The sequence below is a fragment of the Patagioenas fasciata genome, chromosome 25 (genome assembly GCF_037038585.1).
Source record: "Patagioenas fasciata isolate bPatFas1 chromosome 25, bPatFas1.hap1, whole genome shotgun sequence".
NCBI classification, from domain to species: domain Eukaryota; kingdom Metazoa; phylum Chordata; class Aves; order Columbiformes; family Columbidae; genus Patagioenas; species Patagioenas fasciata.
Window position 1 is genome coordinate 6,096,320 of NC_092544.1, and position 15,049 is coordinate 6,111,368.

The 15,049-nt window shown below is 48.5% G+C and overlaps 2 protein-coding genes across 2 annotated transcripts; one reads left to right on the forward strand and one right to left on the reverse strand.

Annotated features, from left to right (window-relative positions):
* Nucleotides 1-83: 83 nt before the first annotated feature.
* On the reverse strand, nucleotides 84-5,192 carry LOC139825601 (uncharacterized protein C12orf50 homolog). The gene is made up of 6 exons (XM_071799049.1): nucleotides 4,295-5,192; nucleotides 3,152-3,275; nucleotides 1,993-2,163; nucleotides 913-990; nucleotides 604-721; nucleotides 84-87 (listed from the first exon to the last, which is right to left on the reverse strand). The coding sequence occupies exons 1-6, from the start codon at nucleotides 4,343-4,345 to the stop codon at nucleotides 84-86; spliced, it is 546 nt and encodes a 181-aa protein (XP_071655150.1). The 5' UTR covers nucleotides 4,346-5,192.
* LOC139825602 (uncharacterized) lies at nucleotides 4,360-6,674 on the forward strand. Its single transcript, XM_071799050.1, has 3 exons — nucleotides 4,360-4,436; nucleotides 5,109-5,655; nucleotides 6,598-6,674. Exons 1-3 carry the CDS (start codon nucleotides 4,360-4,362, stop codon nucleotides 6,619-6,621), a joined length of 648 nt encoding a protein of 215 aa, XP_071655151.1. The 3' UTR covers nucleotides 6,622-6,674.
* The last annotated feature ends 8,375 nt before the right edge of the window (nucleotides 6,675-15,049 follow it).

Below are 15,049 nucleotides of genomic sequence, written 5' to 3' on the forward strand. Positions count from 1 at the left end.
GGAACACGCTCTGCTGGTGCCTCCTTTCCCAGCTCTCGCCTTCTCTTTCTGTATTCCTGAATGTTGCAGGAATGGTATTACCATCACCTGGAGAGGCAGCAGACAGAAGGTGTGAGCTGCTGGTGTGCAAGCACAGGGAACGGCACTGCCATTCTCTCCCTCCCGCCTCTGGGAGATAGCGATCAGTTCAGTGCAATGTCCTTTAACCTCTCCTCTTATATTCTTCTTTGTATTCTCTTGGATGTTTGGATCCTGTCTGCTGTAACTGATGCACAACTCTCACGGTCTCTAAGACAATTCTATAATACACAGGTTAAAGAAAAGCTACGGCTCCAAAGTAAAGAACGAGCTACAAATAACCTGCTCATTCTTTAGCTCCCCACTTTCCATGAATGATATTTACGGATCCTATCTGATCCAATTTATGGAATGGTTGTGGATCTCCAGATAGCACACGCAGGTTTTACAGCCCATTTCTACCTTTTGCATCCACAATCAACACAGGCAGTCACCATGCCTGAGACACTATGCACGCAGATATATGTGGGGAAAAAGACATGGTAAACATTAATGGGAAATGTTGTCTGAGAAGATGAATATTACTTGCCTTTCTGTAAGTCTCGCTCCATGGCTTCCAAGAGTAATATTTCCTTCTCCTGAGCTGAAGACACAGTTTCTGCCGATTGGTGCTTGTGAGGGTACTGGATCCTGTAATACTCTCCTAAACACAGCGAAGAAGGAAAATTAAAATAAAATAAAATAAAATAAAATAAAATAAAATAAAATAAAATAAAATAAAATAAAATAAAATAAAATAAAATAAATTTAAAAATTTTTAAAAAAGAACAATTAAAAGGCACAGTATATTGTCTTCATTGCTATTTAGGAAAGACTGACTGATTTCATATTTACCAGTTTTATAGCATATTTCCTTTATGGTTCTTTCCTCTTCCATTTCTGCAGCAGTCTTAGGCACCCAATCAGAAACATCTGTAGGAAATGGTTTTAAAGATTACTGGGTATCTGTACAAAGACCTTCAACAATTCCTAGTAATCATGTACCATCATCAATTTCATTTGGGTCACAGTGGGTTTTTTCTCAATGTCAGCTCTGCTTCTGGACGGAACAAGGATTCCTTAATATCAGGTGTTTCCAGGAGCGATGGAAGGGCAGGTACAACACACAGGAAGAAGCTAATGTGTGTGGATTTGAAACTATTCAAACCCACCCTCAGTGCTCACGTTCAACACAATCCTTCATTGACAAGCCAAAGGAAATCTTCTGACTGAACACGTCACCAGGGACGCTTGTCACAAAACCTCTGCCCACGGTTCCTGTCCTGGAACATCTGCTGGCAGAGATGGTGAAGTGAGGGCTCCTCATCTGTCTCAGTTAAGGCTGCTGAGATCAGCAAAGCCCCGGCTTTGATTTGGTTTGAATCCATGGGGCTCCCTCCTACTGCCCCCGGCTCAGGAAGCACTAACAGGGGGTCGTCCTCACTCTCTGGGAACGTGCAATTCATTCTTCCCCAGGAACCCCTCATCTCTAAGAGAGACACAGTCAACCATTTGACTACTTTTAAAAAGCACAAAGCCAAAACAAATATATGTATAAAACCGCATAGACATTCCATCAATCTAGTGAATTGTGTCCCCAAATTTAGAGAAAGTTTGAAGAGTATTTGATGGCCATCTGAGCTGCGGATCACATCCTAGGAGTTGTGGATCACATTTTAAACTTCATTTAATACAAAAGAGGTATGTGGGTGATAACGCTATTGAAATATACAGGTAGGCATTTCGCAGGAGTTGGAATGATGCCTCACGTCTGGTGAGCACCACTTCCAACATTTTGGGATCAGCAGGAAACTGTTTGCAAAACTTGTCAACAACTCTTTTCTAAATAGGTCGTGGTTATTATAACAAATCGGTTGTGAAGTGTAGAAAAGACCCTATTCTACTTCTTTGTAGAAGAAAATATAATCTGTTTACAGTTCTCTTTGTCATCATCCCCTTCATCGTCCTCCTCATCTTCAGCATTGTTGAGGCTGATAATGAGCGGAGCGTGAACTGGCAGGAAAATATTCTGCTGATTTCTGAGCGGCTCTTGCAGATGTGCGGGGTGCAGAGTCCTTTCTTGGCCACCCTCTTGCAATGGCACATCTGCAGAAAAGAACATGATTTTGTTAGAAGGGAACTGGAATATCAAACCCAGGTCAGACATGCAGGGGCACTTTTGAACTCTTTATCATATTGAGAGGATCATCAAATAGGCAGATTATGACGTTTGGGAAAACTATTCTGCCAAGAAAATGTAAGATCCAGCAGTTTAACTTGACAGTTCACTGTGCCACTGCCCAGAACAGCACATTATCAGCTCTGGACAGTGCAAGCCAACTCCACCTTCAATGGGTTTAGCAGGATTTCTAAGTATTAAAAAGGACAAATGCAGTTAAAATGTTTACAATGCTATTCTGGGACACATGGACTTTGAATGTCTGCATTTTTTCAGTAAAAAGAGAAAGGTTTGGATCTATTTTCTCGTTCTGATTGTTGGACGTGGCTCTTCTAGAAGTTGCCCATGTCCATTGGGCCTCCAGGGCATCTTCTCTGACTCCCAGCACACCCAAGATGTGCCTACGTTGGCTTTAGGAGAGCACCAGCTGCCAGGGGTCGCTGCTGTGGATGTGGGAACTGCAGAGAGAGCAGCACTGCTGGAAGCCAAGAGCTCCTCTTAGAGAGGAATGAGAAAACCCACAAGCAAACAAAGAAACAAACAAACAATTTGTAATGGTGCTTTTTTACTTTCCAAAAATAATTTGATTTTCAGATATTATTTAACCTTGCAAATGATTTCTGCAACATTTCTACTCTGTGGATCCTGGCAACCTAAATCACCGCTTGTGCCATCATCTTTCCTGCAACACGAAGATCCATCGCACGACAGCTGAAACAGTCACGTGGCAACACCATTCAAACGCCAATACAATTCCTTCCTTTGCTCTGAACTCACTGCGGCAGCAGATCCTACGCCACTGATTTACCGTGGTACGTTTTGAACCTTCGTAGAGATCACGAAGCACTGCAAGGACATTCTTGTGCATGAACTGACTCCAATGAACAAAGAGTGGAGAAAATATTTTTTACTCACTGTTGTCAGGTGGCAGGAAAAGCCCGTTTATATTCCGAGGGCTGCTATGATGGAAGGCACAGTTGAGTCTCACACAGCCTGATGGTTGCTTTTCCCAAAAACAGGGGATGTGCCTGTACTTCTGCTGCAGGAGAAAAGAGTTGTCATCGATTGTAAGCAGAACAATAAACATGGACTAAATGGAGCAGTACGCGGTCTGCTGCTGGGACCATATCACCAAGGTTTTGTGGGACCATGTTCCGATATTTTAGAACTCTTAAAGTTATCTTAGGAGTTCTCATAAGCTCCAGATAACTCTAAAGTTATCCTGAATGAGGTCAGTTGAGCTTTCCTGATGTCAAACTGTTACCAGATGAGGAGCGAAGCCGTTTACTTATCCTGCACTGGACTCTCTTGCCATTAATGGACATGGGTCCTTGGGAAATAAGGAGCAGGACATCAAACCCAGAAAGGTGCCCAGCAAAAACCGAAAAACGACAAGTGTGTGAATCGGTGTTGTGAGACTGCTGTCAGTGCACTGCTCACACCATCTCCCAGCTCTCTGTGCATTGGGAGGTTCAGACATTACCAGCTGGGTCTAAAAGCAGCATCTCCAAACCACGCCACGTTTGGGCTGCAGTCAGTACAACTGGGCCATCCCCTGGGACACACTGGGCTCTGGAGCCAAAGCCCAGCTCCCGGGCATTAATGCCAAAACCCCCACTGTCGAAATGGATGCGACAATGGAGAGCCCAGCACCCAGCCCTGGATCTTCAACAGGTGGAATTCAAATCCAGGGCAAACTCACGTTGCAGGACTTTCTTCTCAATAACTTGTTTTGCAGTACTTCAGGAAGGAACTAAAAGCAGAAATTATAAACGTGGCCTACGTATTCAAGATCAATATAATCCTGATTCAATACGAAAGATGAGTGATCGTCACCCATGACTTTTAGGTGTTCCCTGAGTACCCGAGCGCAGTTCACATGAGAAATTCCCACGGTTCAGATGATCATTACCTCTTCTCACCACTTCCAAAAACCCGATATTTCATCTACAGATGTGGCCACGACCCAGAGAGACACATCAGCTTCTACGTTTACATAACAGACGGCTGTATCAAGAAATCAAGGGTCCAAAGCACTCTAAGATCTACAGCATTTACCTGTGCATTTTGGGAACACTCGAAGTGGCACTTTTTCCCAGTTCGGCTCATTTTTGCAGCTCCAAATGCCCGCAGAAGGCACCAGCACGAAGCAGCTGGTGCCTCCTGCAGCCGGCCAACTCAACAGAGGCGGTTGCGGCCAGTATAGAATGTTACGTTTCGAAAGTTCCAACTGCTCCTCCAGCTCCTGATGTCACCATCATGGGCCAGGGGACACGTCCAGCTCGGACATCTTCCTTCATCTCCATTGCTTCAGTGTGAATTACAGAAAATCGGGCTATTTCGGAGTCTCCCATCCCAGTGTTTCTTTAACGAGAAATGGAACAAAGCCATTTGCCGGGGCTTAAATAATACCCAGCCCCTTGCTGAAGGAGCTGTGGCCTGAGAAACAAACCTTTGATAATGCAAAGACAAAGCTTATTGACCATTTTTTAAGCAAAACCCTTCTGCCCAACATTTTCCTCACTGTAGCTCTTTGCATGGAGGGGTGTTGGGAAGGTGGTTTAAGATTTAGGTTTTATTTCTCATTACTCCGCTCAGATTTGATTGGTACTGAATTAATTCCCACTAGCGGAGTCTGTTTTGCCTGTGACAGTAATGGGTGAGCGATGTCTCCCTGTCCTCATCTCGACCCATGGGTGCTTTGTTCCTCTTCTCTCTCCTGCCCAGCTGAGGGGCAGTGACAGAGCAGCTTTGGTGGGCACCTGCTGTCCAGGCAGGGTCAGCCCAGCACCGCTTCCAAGGTTTATCCCGAGGCGCAGAGCCCGGGAACCACCCGGAGCCCCCTGTGCTGACGGGGGCAAAACCGACACAGCGAGTTCCCCACGGCCCGGGGCCCGGGCATCCCTGCCCCAGCCGGGCGTGCGGCACCGGGCAAGCAGAAAACAGCCCGAGGAACGGCTGCCGGGCCAACGGCACCGACGGCAGCGCCAGGGCGCGCTGCCTCAGCCCGGAGCCGAAAACACAGCGGAGCCGCTCTGGAGAGAGAACGGCGCCTGGAGCCCGGGAGCTGCCCCAGGCCCGCGGCCGCGCTGGGCGCCTCCGAGAGGGGAGGCCCCCGCCTCGCTGGCGGCTCTGGGGAGGTGCCCCGAGGCCACCGCGCCCGCCCTGCCCCGTCCCGCCCTCCCCAGCGCTCGGGTGCGTCGCGGGGCTCCTGGCGGGCGGGCGGTCCCGTTCTCCATTTCCCGTGGCGCAGCGCGGGGCGGTGCAGCCGCAGTTCCGCCCGGCGCTGGTCCGGCGTTGGGAGCGGGCGGGCTCGGGTGGCCGGGGCCATGAGGCGGCGGGGCGCGGGGCAGCGGGCGGTGCCGTGTGTGTTCGTGACCGAGGTGAAGGAGGAGCCGTCGGCCAAGCGGGAGCGCCAGGTGGGCGAGGCGGAACGGGGCCGGGGCCGGGGCCGGGGCCGGGGCCGGGGCCGGGGCCGGGCCCAGGGGGAGCCGCTGGGCCGCAGGGAGCGGCGCCGCACGGCGGCGCGGAGCGGGGTGGACAGGCAGCGGCACCGGCCGTGTCAGACCCGCCCGGGCTTTCCCGAAGTATCCGCGCCTTAAATGCGGGAGAGAAAGATCGTTCGGGAGCCATTGCAGCGCTTCCCTTTTCCCGCCGAGTGCGGGCGGTGCTCCCCCTGGTGTTGAGTTCGCTGCGTCTGGTGCGGGTGCAGTCCCGGCGGGAACGGGGCTGCACTGGCAGCCTGTGTGCAGCCGCTGTGCCGGGCCCGCCCGTGAGCCCCGCGCAGACTGAAGCACCTTCTTTCTCGTCTTTCTGTTGTGCTCAAAAGAGTATCTGGAGTGTGATGGAAAAATACTGGAGCCCGGTGTGAGCTGCTTCTCCCGAGGATGTAACAGGCGGTGTCCGGACACACCGGGTGTCATTCGCCTGTCTGCTGTAGAGCTCCAGCTTGTGTTTCCCCGTTCAGTAGAACCAGAGAACCATAGAGGACAGTGTCACCAGTCTCTTCTTGAGCACTGTCAGGTTGGGCTGTGACCCCTCCCTGGGAGCCTGTTCAGTGTCCAGCGCCTCTGGGGGAAGAACCTTTTCCTCATGTCCACCCTAAACCTCTCCTGGCACATCTGCTGCCGTTCCCTGGGGTTCTGCCATTGCTGCCAGAGAGATCAGCGCCTGCCCTTCCTCCTCCACTTGTGAGGAAGCTGTGGACCGTGATGAGGTCTCTTCTTAGTCCTTTCTTCTCCAGGCTGAACAAGCCAAGTGACTTTAGCTGCTCCTCATATGGCTTCTTCTCCAGACCCTTCACCAACCTCTTCTGGACACCCTCCAATAGCTTTATATCCTTTTTATCCTGTGGCGCCCAGAACTGCACCCAGTGCTCCAGGTGAGGCCGCAGCAGTGCAGAGCAGAGCGGGACGATCACCTCCCTGGCCTGGCTGGCGATGCTGTGCTGGATGCACCCCAGGACATGGGTCCCTCTTGGCTCCAGGGACACTGTTGGCTCATGTTCAGCTTGCCATCAACCAGAAAGCCCAGATCCCTCTGCAGAGCTGCTCTCCAGCATCTCGTGCCCCAGTCTGTAAGTACAGCCAGGACTGCTGGCACTAAGATGGGTGCTTGTGGAACCCACTAGTGACGGGTGTCCAACCCAACATGACCCCATTTACTCGAGCGCTTTGAGCCCAGCCCATCAGCCAGTTGCTCACCCACTGCACTGTGTGTTTATCCAGCTGTGTGCTGGACACCTGGTCCAGGACAGTGCTGCCAGAGACACTGTCAAAGCTTTACTGAAATCCGGAAACAATTTATTTATTCGCAGTACATATACATTCAAACTTCTGTTATACATGAAAATTTCTGTGAAATAAATTGGGGGAGCACTCTGATTAGAGAGTTTTTGATCTCTGTACATATTAATTTGAAGTACTCGCTTCATCCCATTCTCCGCTCTACGTATGGTTCTTGTTTCCTTTTCACTTCCGTGTCTTGTTGGCTCTGTTGTCAAAACAGATATACAGAAATCTTTCTACATTGCTGACTAGAATAAATCTCTATGCTCTTTCAGAACCATGCTCAGAAACAGGCTGCCTGTTGTGTGGGCCTCTCGGAGCACGGGCCAAATGCTGCCGCCAGAGCCCTCCCCCTTAGGCAGGGTGGCTGCCGGAGGTGATCTCCGGGGACCGGGATTCCCTCATCTCCAGTGTGGGTGAGTGAAATAATTCCTGCAGGATCGCAGGGCTCTGTTTGTTTTTCCTCACTTAGGCAAAGTGAGCGTATTCCGTGCTTAAATATAAGGACATGTATTTTCTTTAGTAATTCCTTGCCAGATTCAGGCAAGTGCACACTTTTCCTGGAGTCAGGGGCGGCTCTGGCGTTGTGTTCGGTGAGCCACGTGTGTGCACACTGTGGATCCCCATTGTTATTATTTGCTGCACCCCAATAACTTCCTCAACTGATACTCGAACCTGTATTTATGTTCTTGGAGAGCTAAAACCCCGTTCTTTACCGGTTAATCTGCTGCACCTCTTTGACCAGAATAAAAGTTTGTTTTGGACCCCGTTGTCTGCCTAAAACTATCGGGGTGCCTCTGTGACACACGGGATGGGGGGGGCACAGAGGACATATAGGGGACATCAGGGGCAACATGGGGGTGGGGGGAGAAAGGGGACCTGGAAGGGATATGAGGGCCACAAGGGGGGACACGTCCCCCACTTTTCCCCCCTGCACCACAATTTAACCCCCCCAGTTTCCTCTGGTTTATAGAATCCCCAGATAACTTGCATTGGAAAAGACCTTTAAGATCATCAAGTCCAACCATTTCCCCGATGCCCAACTGGAGTTGAAACGCCCGTCGCCAATTTCCCACAAATCCCTTTGGGCCTCAAGCATTTTATTCCCCCCGAGCGACCCCCGGATGAAACACCCGGATGCTCAAGTTCTCGCGTTTGCAGCAAAATCCCCATTTTGCCCCGTTTTTGTTTCTCAAACTGGGATGAACATCCTGGGCTCTTCTCAAATGGAAAATACTGGAGGTTTCGCTGCCCTCTGGGCTGGACTTTGCTGCTGCTTAATGGGGATAAACTTGGCATTTTTATTAGTGTGAGCTTCCTTAACTGGGGTCTTCCCTACGATCTTAATGGAGGTAAACTCAGCTTTTCTATTAGCTCTAAAAGCTTCTTAGCTTTTCTATTTTCAATTTCCTTAATTGGGATCTTCCCTATGATCTTAATGGGGTTAAACTCGGCTCCTTTTCGGAGTTATTGTCAGAAAATCCAGGTGTTTTGGTGAGAAAAGCTGCGCTTAAGCCGGGCTTAGCTGCGCCAGCAGAAGAGGGACCGCAGGGTCGGCCGCTGTCTCGGCTGATTCGTCCTGGTGGTGAGGAGGAGCATGGTCTGACCTGCCAGGGTGCGGGTGGAGGGGTTGGGGTCCCGCTCCAGGATCCTGAGGGCTGGAGGGAGAGAACCGGAGCCGGGATGAACCCCCCATGTCTGCAGAGACACCCCCGGTGTCCCCCCGAGCCGGCCCGACCGGCCAGGAGACAGCGGCTGTGCAGGAATGCCCAAAAGCGGCCAATTAGCCCCTTGTTTTGGGCGGAAAAGCCCCCCAAGGTCATTGAGTCCATTAACCCAACCCCAGCACTGAAACGTCCCCAAGAACCTCGTCTGTTCGCCCCTCCAGGGATGGCGACTCCAGCACTGCCCTGGGCAGCCTGTTCCAACGCCCCACAGCCTTTGGGGAAGAAATTACCCCCAATTTCCAACCTCAACCTCCTTCTCCAGCCCCTTCCCCAGCTCCGCTCCCTCCTCTGAGCTCACTCCAGCTCCTCAAGGGTTTTCTTGGCGTGAGGTGATCCCAACACCCCAGGGGCCACCATTTGAGCCCTGAGGTGATTCTGGCACCGTTTTGAGCCCTTGAGGCGTGGCGCTGACCTTACAAACCTTGAGGTTGTAAGGAGCATATGGATTTTACCTATTTATCTACAATGTCGGACACACGGAGAATAATTTCACCTAATACGTGTGTATTTTACAGTAGCTGTGAGCTTGGTTAAATACAGTAAAGTGTTAGGTATTCATGGCAGTTTTAGGAGCGCCTGTACATATTCATACCCTGTCCCTGAGAAGGCCGTTCTGATTACAATGAGTTCAGGAGACCATTTCCAGAGTCTCCACCTCCGGCTCCTCCTGGTTGCGGCTGCGCAGTGATCGTGACCCCGGGTCCTCTTCTCTGTACGCGGTCACCGTTGGTCCAGTGTGATGAGTTGGTTGGGTCTCAGCCTGCTGAGCTGGTTAAACTGGCGTATCTCCTGTCCTGTGCCCAGGTTTCTGTTATCTGGTTCACCCAAGGATGCACCAAGGATTATTATCTGTGCAAGGCGTCAGCGAACTCCTGTTTCTCGTACAATAAGTTACACAGAGCTAAGCAAGCCTATGTGGGTTAAAGGGTTAGCTCTCTGTTGGCTCTTTAGTGATGTGGGGTAGGTTTAGTTCTTTCAGAGTTAATTAGTTAATTGTCAATCCCCTGTATCATTCCCCCTTTTCTAAGAGGTTAGTTAATTCTGTTACTGATATGATTATTCTTTATCCAATGTCTTTACAAAATACCTATTAGATTCTTGCTCCTGCCTTAGTTGATGTTTCTTCCAGTTGCTCCAAGTGTCCCGGCACTCTGGCAACACCACAGGGAACACCTCATCGTCATACAGACCAGTATCCCTGAAGCTGATATTCCCACTAAAGCTCCAAATAAGGATCGTAACCAGGTCAAGTTGGGAAGCCAGGAAGTGAGGCCTTCCCATAAATTAGAGAATCCCCCTGTTGTATTGTCTCTAGTAACTAGATGGAGGATCCAAGAGTGTTCCCGTATCTTTTGAATATCTGTTTCTACCCGTTTCTCCTGATTAATATATGAACAACAGCTTTGGTTTATCACCACACAAACTCCTCCTTCTTTTGCAGTCAGGAGGTCCAGGACCATGCGATTTTGTAGGACTATCTTGCTTAGTGATGACATCTCTTCCTGGAGCCCCTGAAGAGCAGCCGTAGTGACATTTTTAATTTTCTAGGTTGTGGATGGTATATTTCCTATGGCTTTTTCTAGTTCACTATCTCCTAGTTGAGGAATAAACCATCTGGCAAAACTCTGAAATCCAGAGGGCCTCTTTACAAGAGGTTTATTCGGCACTGAACACGTTTTTCTCCATAACGTCCTAACAATACCTGGGGGTGGGTATGAATGGTTAAACACCTTTTCTTGAGGTACTGTGTATCCGCCTGTACAATGGCCTTGCCAGTTATCAGGTGGACTTAATTTGTCAGTATTTTCTATAGTAAATTACTTATAAAGTGAAGGTTTGTAGAATAAGCAAGTCATGAAGACCACACTGATGCCTCTATTGCAAAAATTTCATGGGAGACTGGCATTTCCGAGACTTTTCTCACCAGTGGTGACACAATTTTAAGGCTATCAGGGGACATTCATTACCCTCCCACTTCTCCCCTTTGCTCAATTAACACCTGCCATTGTTAATTTGGTGACATTTTGCTTCTGAATTCTGTGATGGGGGCGGTGTGAGCAGGCAGTGTGACAGAGCAATGGTCATTTTTATCCCGTGTTAACGTCTTCCCTCCTTCCCCTCCAATCCTGAGCAGCGTGCTCGACAGCGCAAGTCGCCTGGATGAAGAACATAAGCTGATCGCCAGGTACGCAGCAAGGCTGGCAGCAGAAACTTCTTCATCAGTAAGTGTTTTAATTAAAGGAAGGAACTTCCCTTCTGTCATGTTCCAGGGGCTTGGCAAGATCGGGGAAATTACATCTGACAGTCTTAATGATTAATTTTCCCTATCCTTTTCAACAGATGCTGTTATGCTTTGGTAGTAATACTATTAGGCAGTCCATTTAAACCAAAGCATCCACTTATTAATGCATATAATCTATATACTAATGCAATGGTATTTAAACAACTACAGCAAAGGGAATCTGACATCTTGAACTCAGGAAAGACTAGAAAATATTGTCTGGACTAGCTTGGGTTAAAAATGAATGATTTACTGGAGTGGAAAAATGGGGTGGTGAATCCATTTTACTCTTTAGTTCAAATCTCACGGCCGCTGGGGCCCTAAGTGCTGAGGGTTTTGAAGAATGATCTCCAGCAGGATGACTGTGATGACCCCTGCGTTAGCCCTGGCTCCCATTTTCATTTCAGAGCAATGATTGTTCTATCCTATGTATCCCAAGATAAAAGGTGATGACAGGCTAAAACCTCACTAACTATATTCAGGAATAAGAGAGAATGAAGGAGGGACCCGATGGAAGTATATAAAATCTTAAATGGCATAAATAAGGTCAGCCTAGTTACTTTTTTCCTATCTCAGGAAATTTGATAGAACAAGGGACCATAAATGATGGTCAAGTGAAAAGCAGCAGGTCCAGAGTGCCAAGAAGCACATTTTCACACTGAGATTTACACTGCAGGGTCAGTTGAAAGGGCAAAATCAGGCACCGCTCTTCATGTAAAAGCACTGAGTCACCTTCATCCCAAGGGCAGGAGGTAAGGACAAATCTGTGGTCCCGTGCACCCCTCCGCTGTGGAGGATTTCACATTGCCTGTGGCTGCAGGGGAAGAGAGGGGCGCTCTGGTCTGCCAGCCCAGCCCAAATCAGTCCCTTCCAGAGGTGTGACACAGTGACTCAAATTTAAGGCAACCTGCAGGTGAAGGTCCCATTTCTGAAGGGCAATAATCCTTTATGGGAACAAGTTATCCCATTAATAATGTCTCTGGGTAGAAACTAGTAGAAAACAGTTCTATATAACATGTGTCTGTGATATGGGGGAAAACTTAGGAAACAATATTTAAGTAACTTTTAATTAGAGCTGGTTTGAAGGAATATACTGAATTTCTTATTGCCATCCGTCTGTGCTATTTAAGCAAAGGAGACAGAAGGAAAAGAGAATGTTTCTGTATACAGAATCTTTCGAATCACAAGAGTCACACTGCATTAGGAGCACAGTGGAAATTTGTAAAGCTTTGCTGATGGCCGTTCTGTTTTCTGGGGAACAAAATGTACTAATAACCCTGACCATTCAGAATAAAGGTCTCGGTTCCCTCTGTATCAGTCATTATATCCGCCAGAATGTATCGGTTTTTCTTTATGCACTGCTCTGCTTCCCTAGGGTTGGAGTGTTAATGGGAAAATGTACCTGGAGCAGAAAGAGTAGCCAGTGGTGACAAGCATGATGTGCTGTCCTTGCCCACAGACAGTGGTGGCACAGGTTAGCACTGAGATGGATCTTCATCCTTTCTGAGGGTTCCTTCTTGCAAGGTGCCACCTCCTGGAGGAGGAGGTGCCTGGCATCGCGTAAAATTGGGCTCCAGAGTTACACTTCACGGGGCTCTCATGGTGAGAAACACTGGGATCAATCACAGCAGTAACACAGCAGAGTATTTTCCAATGTCTGATTCTTTCAGATTGGAGCTAGAAATGAATGGGTATCTTTGATAGCTGTGAAAATGTGGATGTCTTGCTCTGCATTGTCATTGATACAATACTGAAATACAGGAGTGTGAACAAACCAATATTTGGTTGTTGCTGATAAACATGAAAAAAGAGCATAGTCCAATGAAACTGTAGTAAACACTACCTAGTTTGGTAATAGTTTATTTAACACTGAATTTTATTGGGAGGAAAAGGGTTCTGCTCTACCTGGAGGACTGGGGAAAGAGCTTTCCTGAGGTATCACCAGAGCGTGTGGGAAAACTTGGCCTAGTGGGCCACCCAGCCAGACTCAAAACGGAGTCCAGCTTTCAGATGGAAAGCAGAACTTTCAAGAGAAGGAACCATCGCTGCACTGGAAACACATCCTCTTCTTTTTGGAGAGGAACACTGTTTTTTGCTTCGTGATATTCCTCTTGACTGTACAATCAAAATGAAGAGCCGTATTGCAGCAACTGCCTGCAGCAGTGGCTTTGCCTTTTACAGTTGGTTCAGAGGAAGCTCCTTGAAGCAATGAATGGCAGGATGGTACGCACTGAGTCTTGTTTACTCTCGCACTTACCCTGCTTTTACCAGCAATGGAGCCGTACTGGCATGAGCACAACATGGGTGCTCTTTTTTTGGTGTGGGCGAGCCTGGTTCTGCGTTTTCTGCAGGTAAGGAGGTTTCGCAGACCAGATCTGTGTTGAACCCAGGGGTGCCCATTGGCTTTTCCTCCTTCAATGCAGCCTTTTCTTTTACAACAGCAGCAGGGTCAGCAGAGAGGGGCGTCAGACATCTCCTTCACCGTTGATGCAAACAAGCAACAGAGGCAGCTGATTGCAGAGCTTGAAAATAAAAACCGGTAAGCGTCCATAAAGCACCTGGTTTTGTTCAGACCCATCTATTGTATATATTTGTTTTACCACCTACATTTTTACCACCTCCTTCTGTGCTATGTGCTAACGCATGTACATATACTTCTTGCTGCACAAAGCACAGGGCACAAAAAGGCCCACAGAATAGGACAAAGGCTTTGAAATCCACAGCCACCCAGTGTTTTAATGAGTGTACTGCTCAATGGTTTGATATAACCGTTGATACTTTACTGTTTGCAGCTGCTTGTTTAGAGTTTAAAAAAAAAGCCTGTCCTGTTTCAAAAACCAGATTAACTTTGAATTAAAGCCTCTGTAGCTCTATAACATGAAATGATAAAAGGATCGGTCACACTGGTAATGTTATGCTGCCCTGCTTTTATTTGTGGAAAAGATGATTAAAGCTCTCCAGAACACAGTCTGTCTGGGAAGGGCTTGCAGAAAGGTTAGCAGCAAGTTAGGCTGCTGATCAAGTGAGACACTGGGTACAAATGTGACCGAGACCGAGGGAGAGTGTCCAGGAGCAATAGGCCAGCCCAGCCCAAAAAGGAGTGACGCTGGTTTGTCAGCACAGAGGATCTGCCCTGGGCATCAGGCCGCCTGGTGCCGTGAAACGTGTGTCAGCAGAGCTCTGCCTGCACTGCCGGACTGTGAAACAGAGGCCAGCCCAGACCAGAGGGTTTCCCGCTCCAGACTCTGCTCTGCCTTCTGTCCCCGTGTGATGAGCCACCAGCTCCAGTCGCCATTTGTCTCTCATAGTTCGCGGCTGCCTCCTGGCCGTCTGCTGTCCGGCACGCTCTGAAGAAGAGAAGAAATACACAAAGGTTGAAACCTGCTGCTGCAAAGCTTTTTATGAGCCTTTTGACAGCACTGCAGGGCTGGCCAGCCCGTCATAACAAGTCCTGTTAAAGGGCTTCTCTGCAAATTGTTGATTTCTCTCAGTTCTCTGGATACACTAAAAGTATATTTTTAAGTGCAGAATATTTTCTCCGATAATCAAGAGGTGCCAGATGCTATTTTAGTTTTAGTTTTTGTGATCCTTGAAATGTTCATGGGGAAGAAGTAGAGGGAGCAATATAAGCATATTGCTGCTTCACTTCTACCTCTGATTTTTGGGGGTCTTGAAGAAATATTTCACTTCATGGTGAAATCCTAGAAGTTTATTTTACAAGTCTGCAGAGACCTGTCCCAGTGCCAAGGGCTTCTTTTGTTTGTTGGAGCCCAGTCATTAAATCCATGTTGATGAAGAGCTACATACAGTCATACTTGTTCTCCTCTTGCGATGTCCAGTGAGCTGGTTTTGTGGAAAATTACTGACTTGTGGTCTTCTCCCTGTTCCCCTCCCCGAGAGAAATCCCACAGGAGATCCAGAGGCTGCGACTTGGACATGAGCAAGCACCTCAGCCCACACCAGAGAAGGCACAGCACCACCCCACGCTCCGTGCAGAGCTCCGTCTCCTGAGGTCAGT

Excerpts from the sequence above, each read along its gene's own strand:
- LOC139825601 (XM_071799049.1), bottom strand. The coding sequence starts at position 4,345 with ATGAGCCGAACTGGGAAAAAGTGCCACTTCGAGTGTTCCCAAAATGCA. Across the intron at positions 2,164-3,151 it reads TTTCCTGCCACCTGACAACA|ATGTGCCATTGCAAGAGGGT; the intron begins GTGAGTAAAAAA and ends TCTTTTCTGCAG. Across the intron at positions 722-912 it reads GGAAATATGCTATAAAACTG|GAGAGTATTACAGGATCCAG; the intron begins GTAAATATGAAA and ends CGCTGTGTTTAG.
- LOC139825602 (XM_071799050.1), top strand. The coding sequence starts at position 4,360 with ATGCCCGCAGAAGGCACCAGCACGAAGCAGCTGGTGCCTCCTGCAGCC. Across the intron at positions 4,437-5,108 it reads AACAGAGGCGGTTGCGGCCA|CGAGTTCCCCACGGCCCGGG; the intron begins GTATAGAATGTT and ends AAACCGACACAG. Across the intron at positions 5,656-6,597 it reads CGGCCAAGCGGGAGCGCCAG|AACTGCACCCAGTGCTCCAG; the intron begins GTGGGCGAGGCG and ends TGTGGCGCCCAG.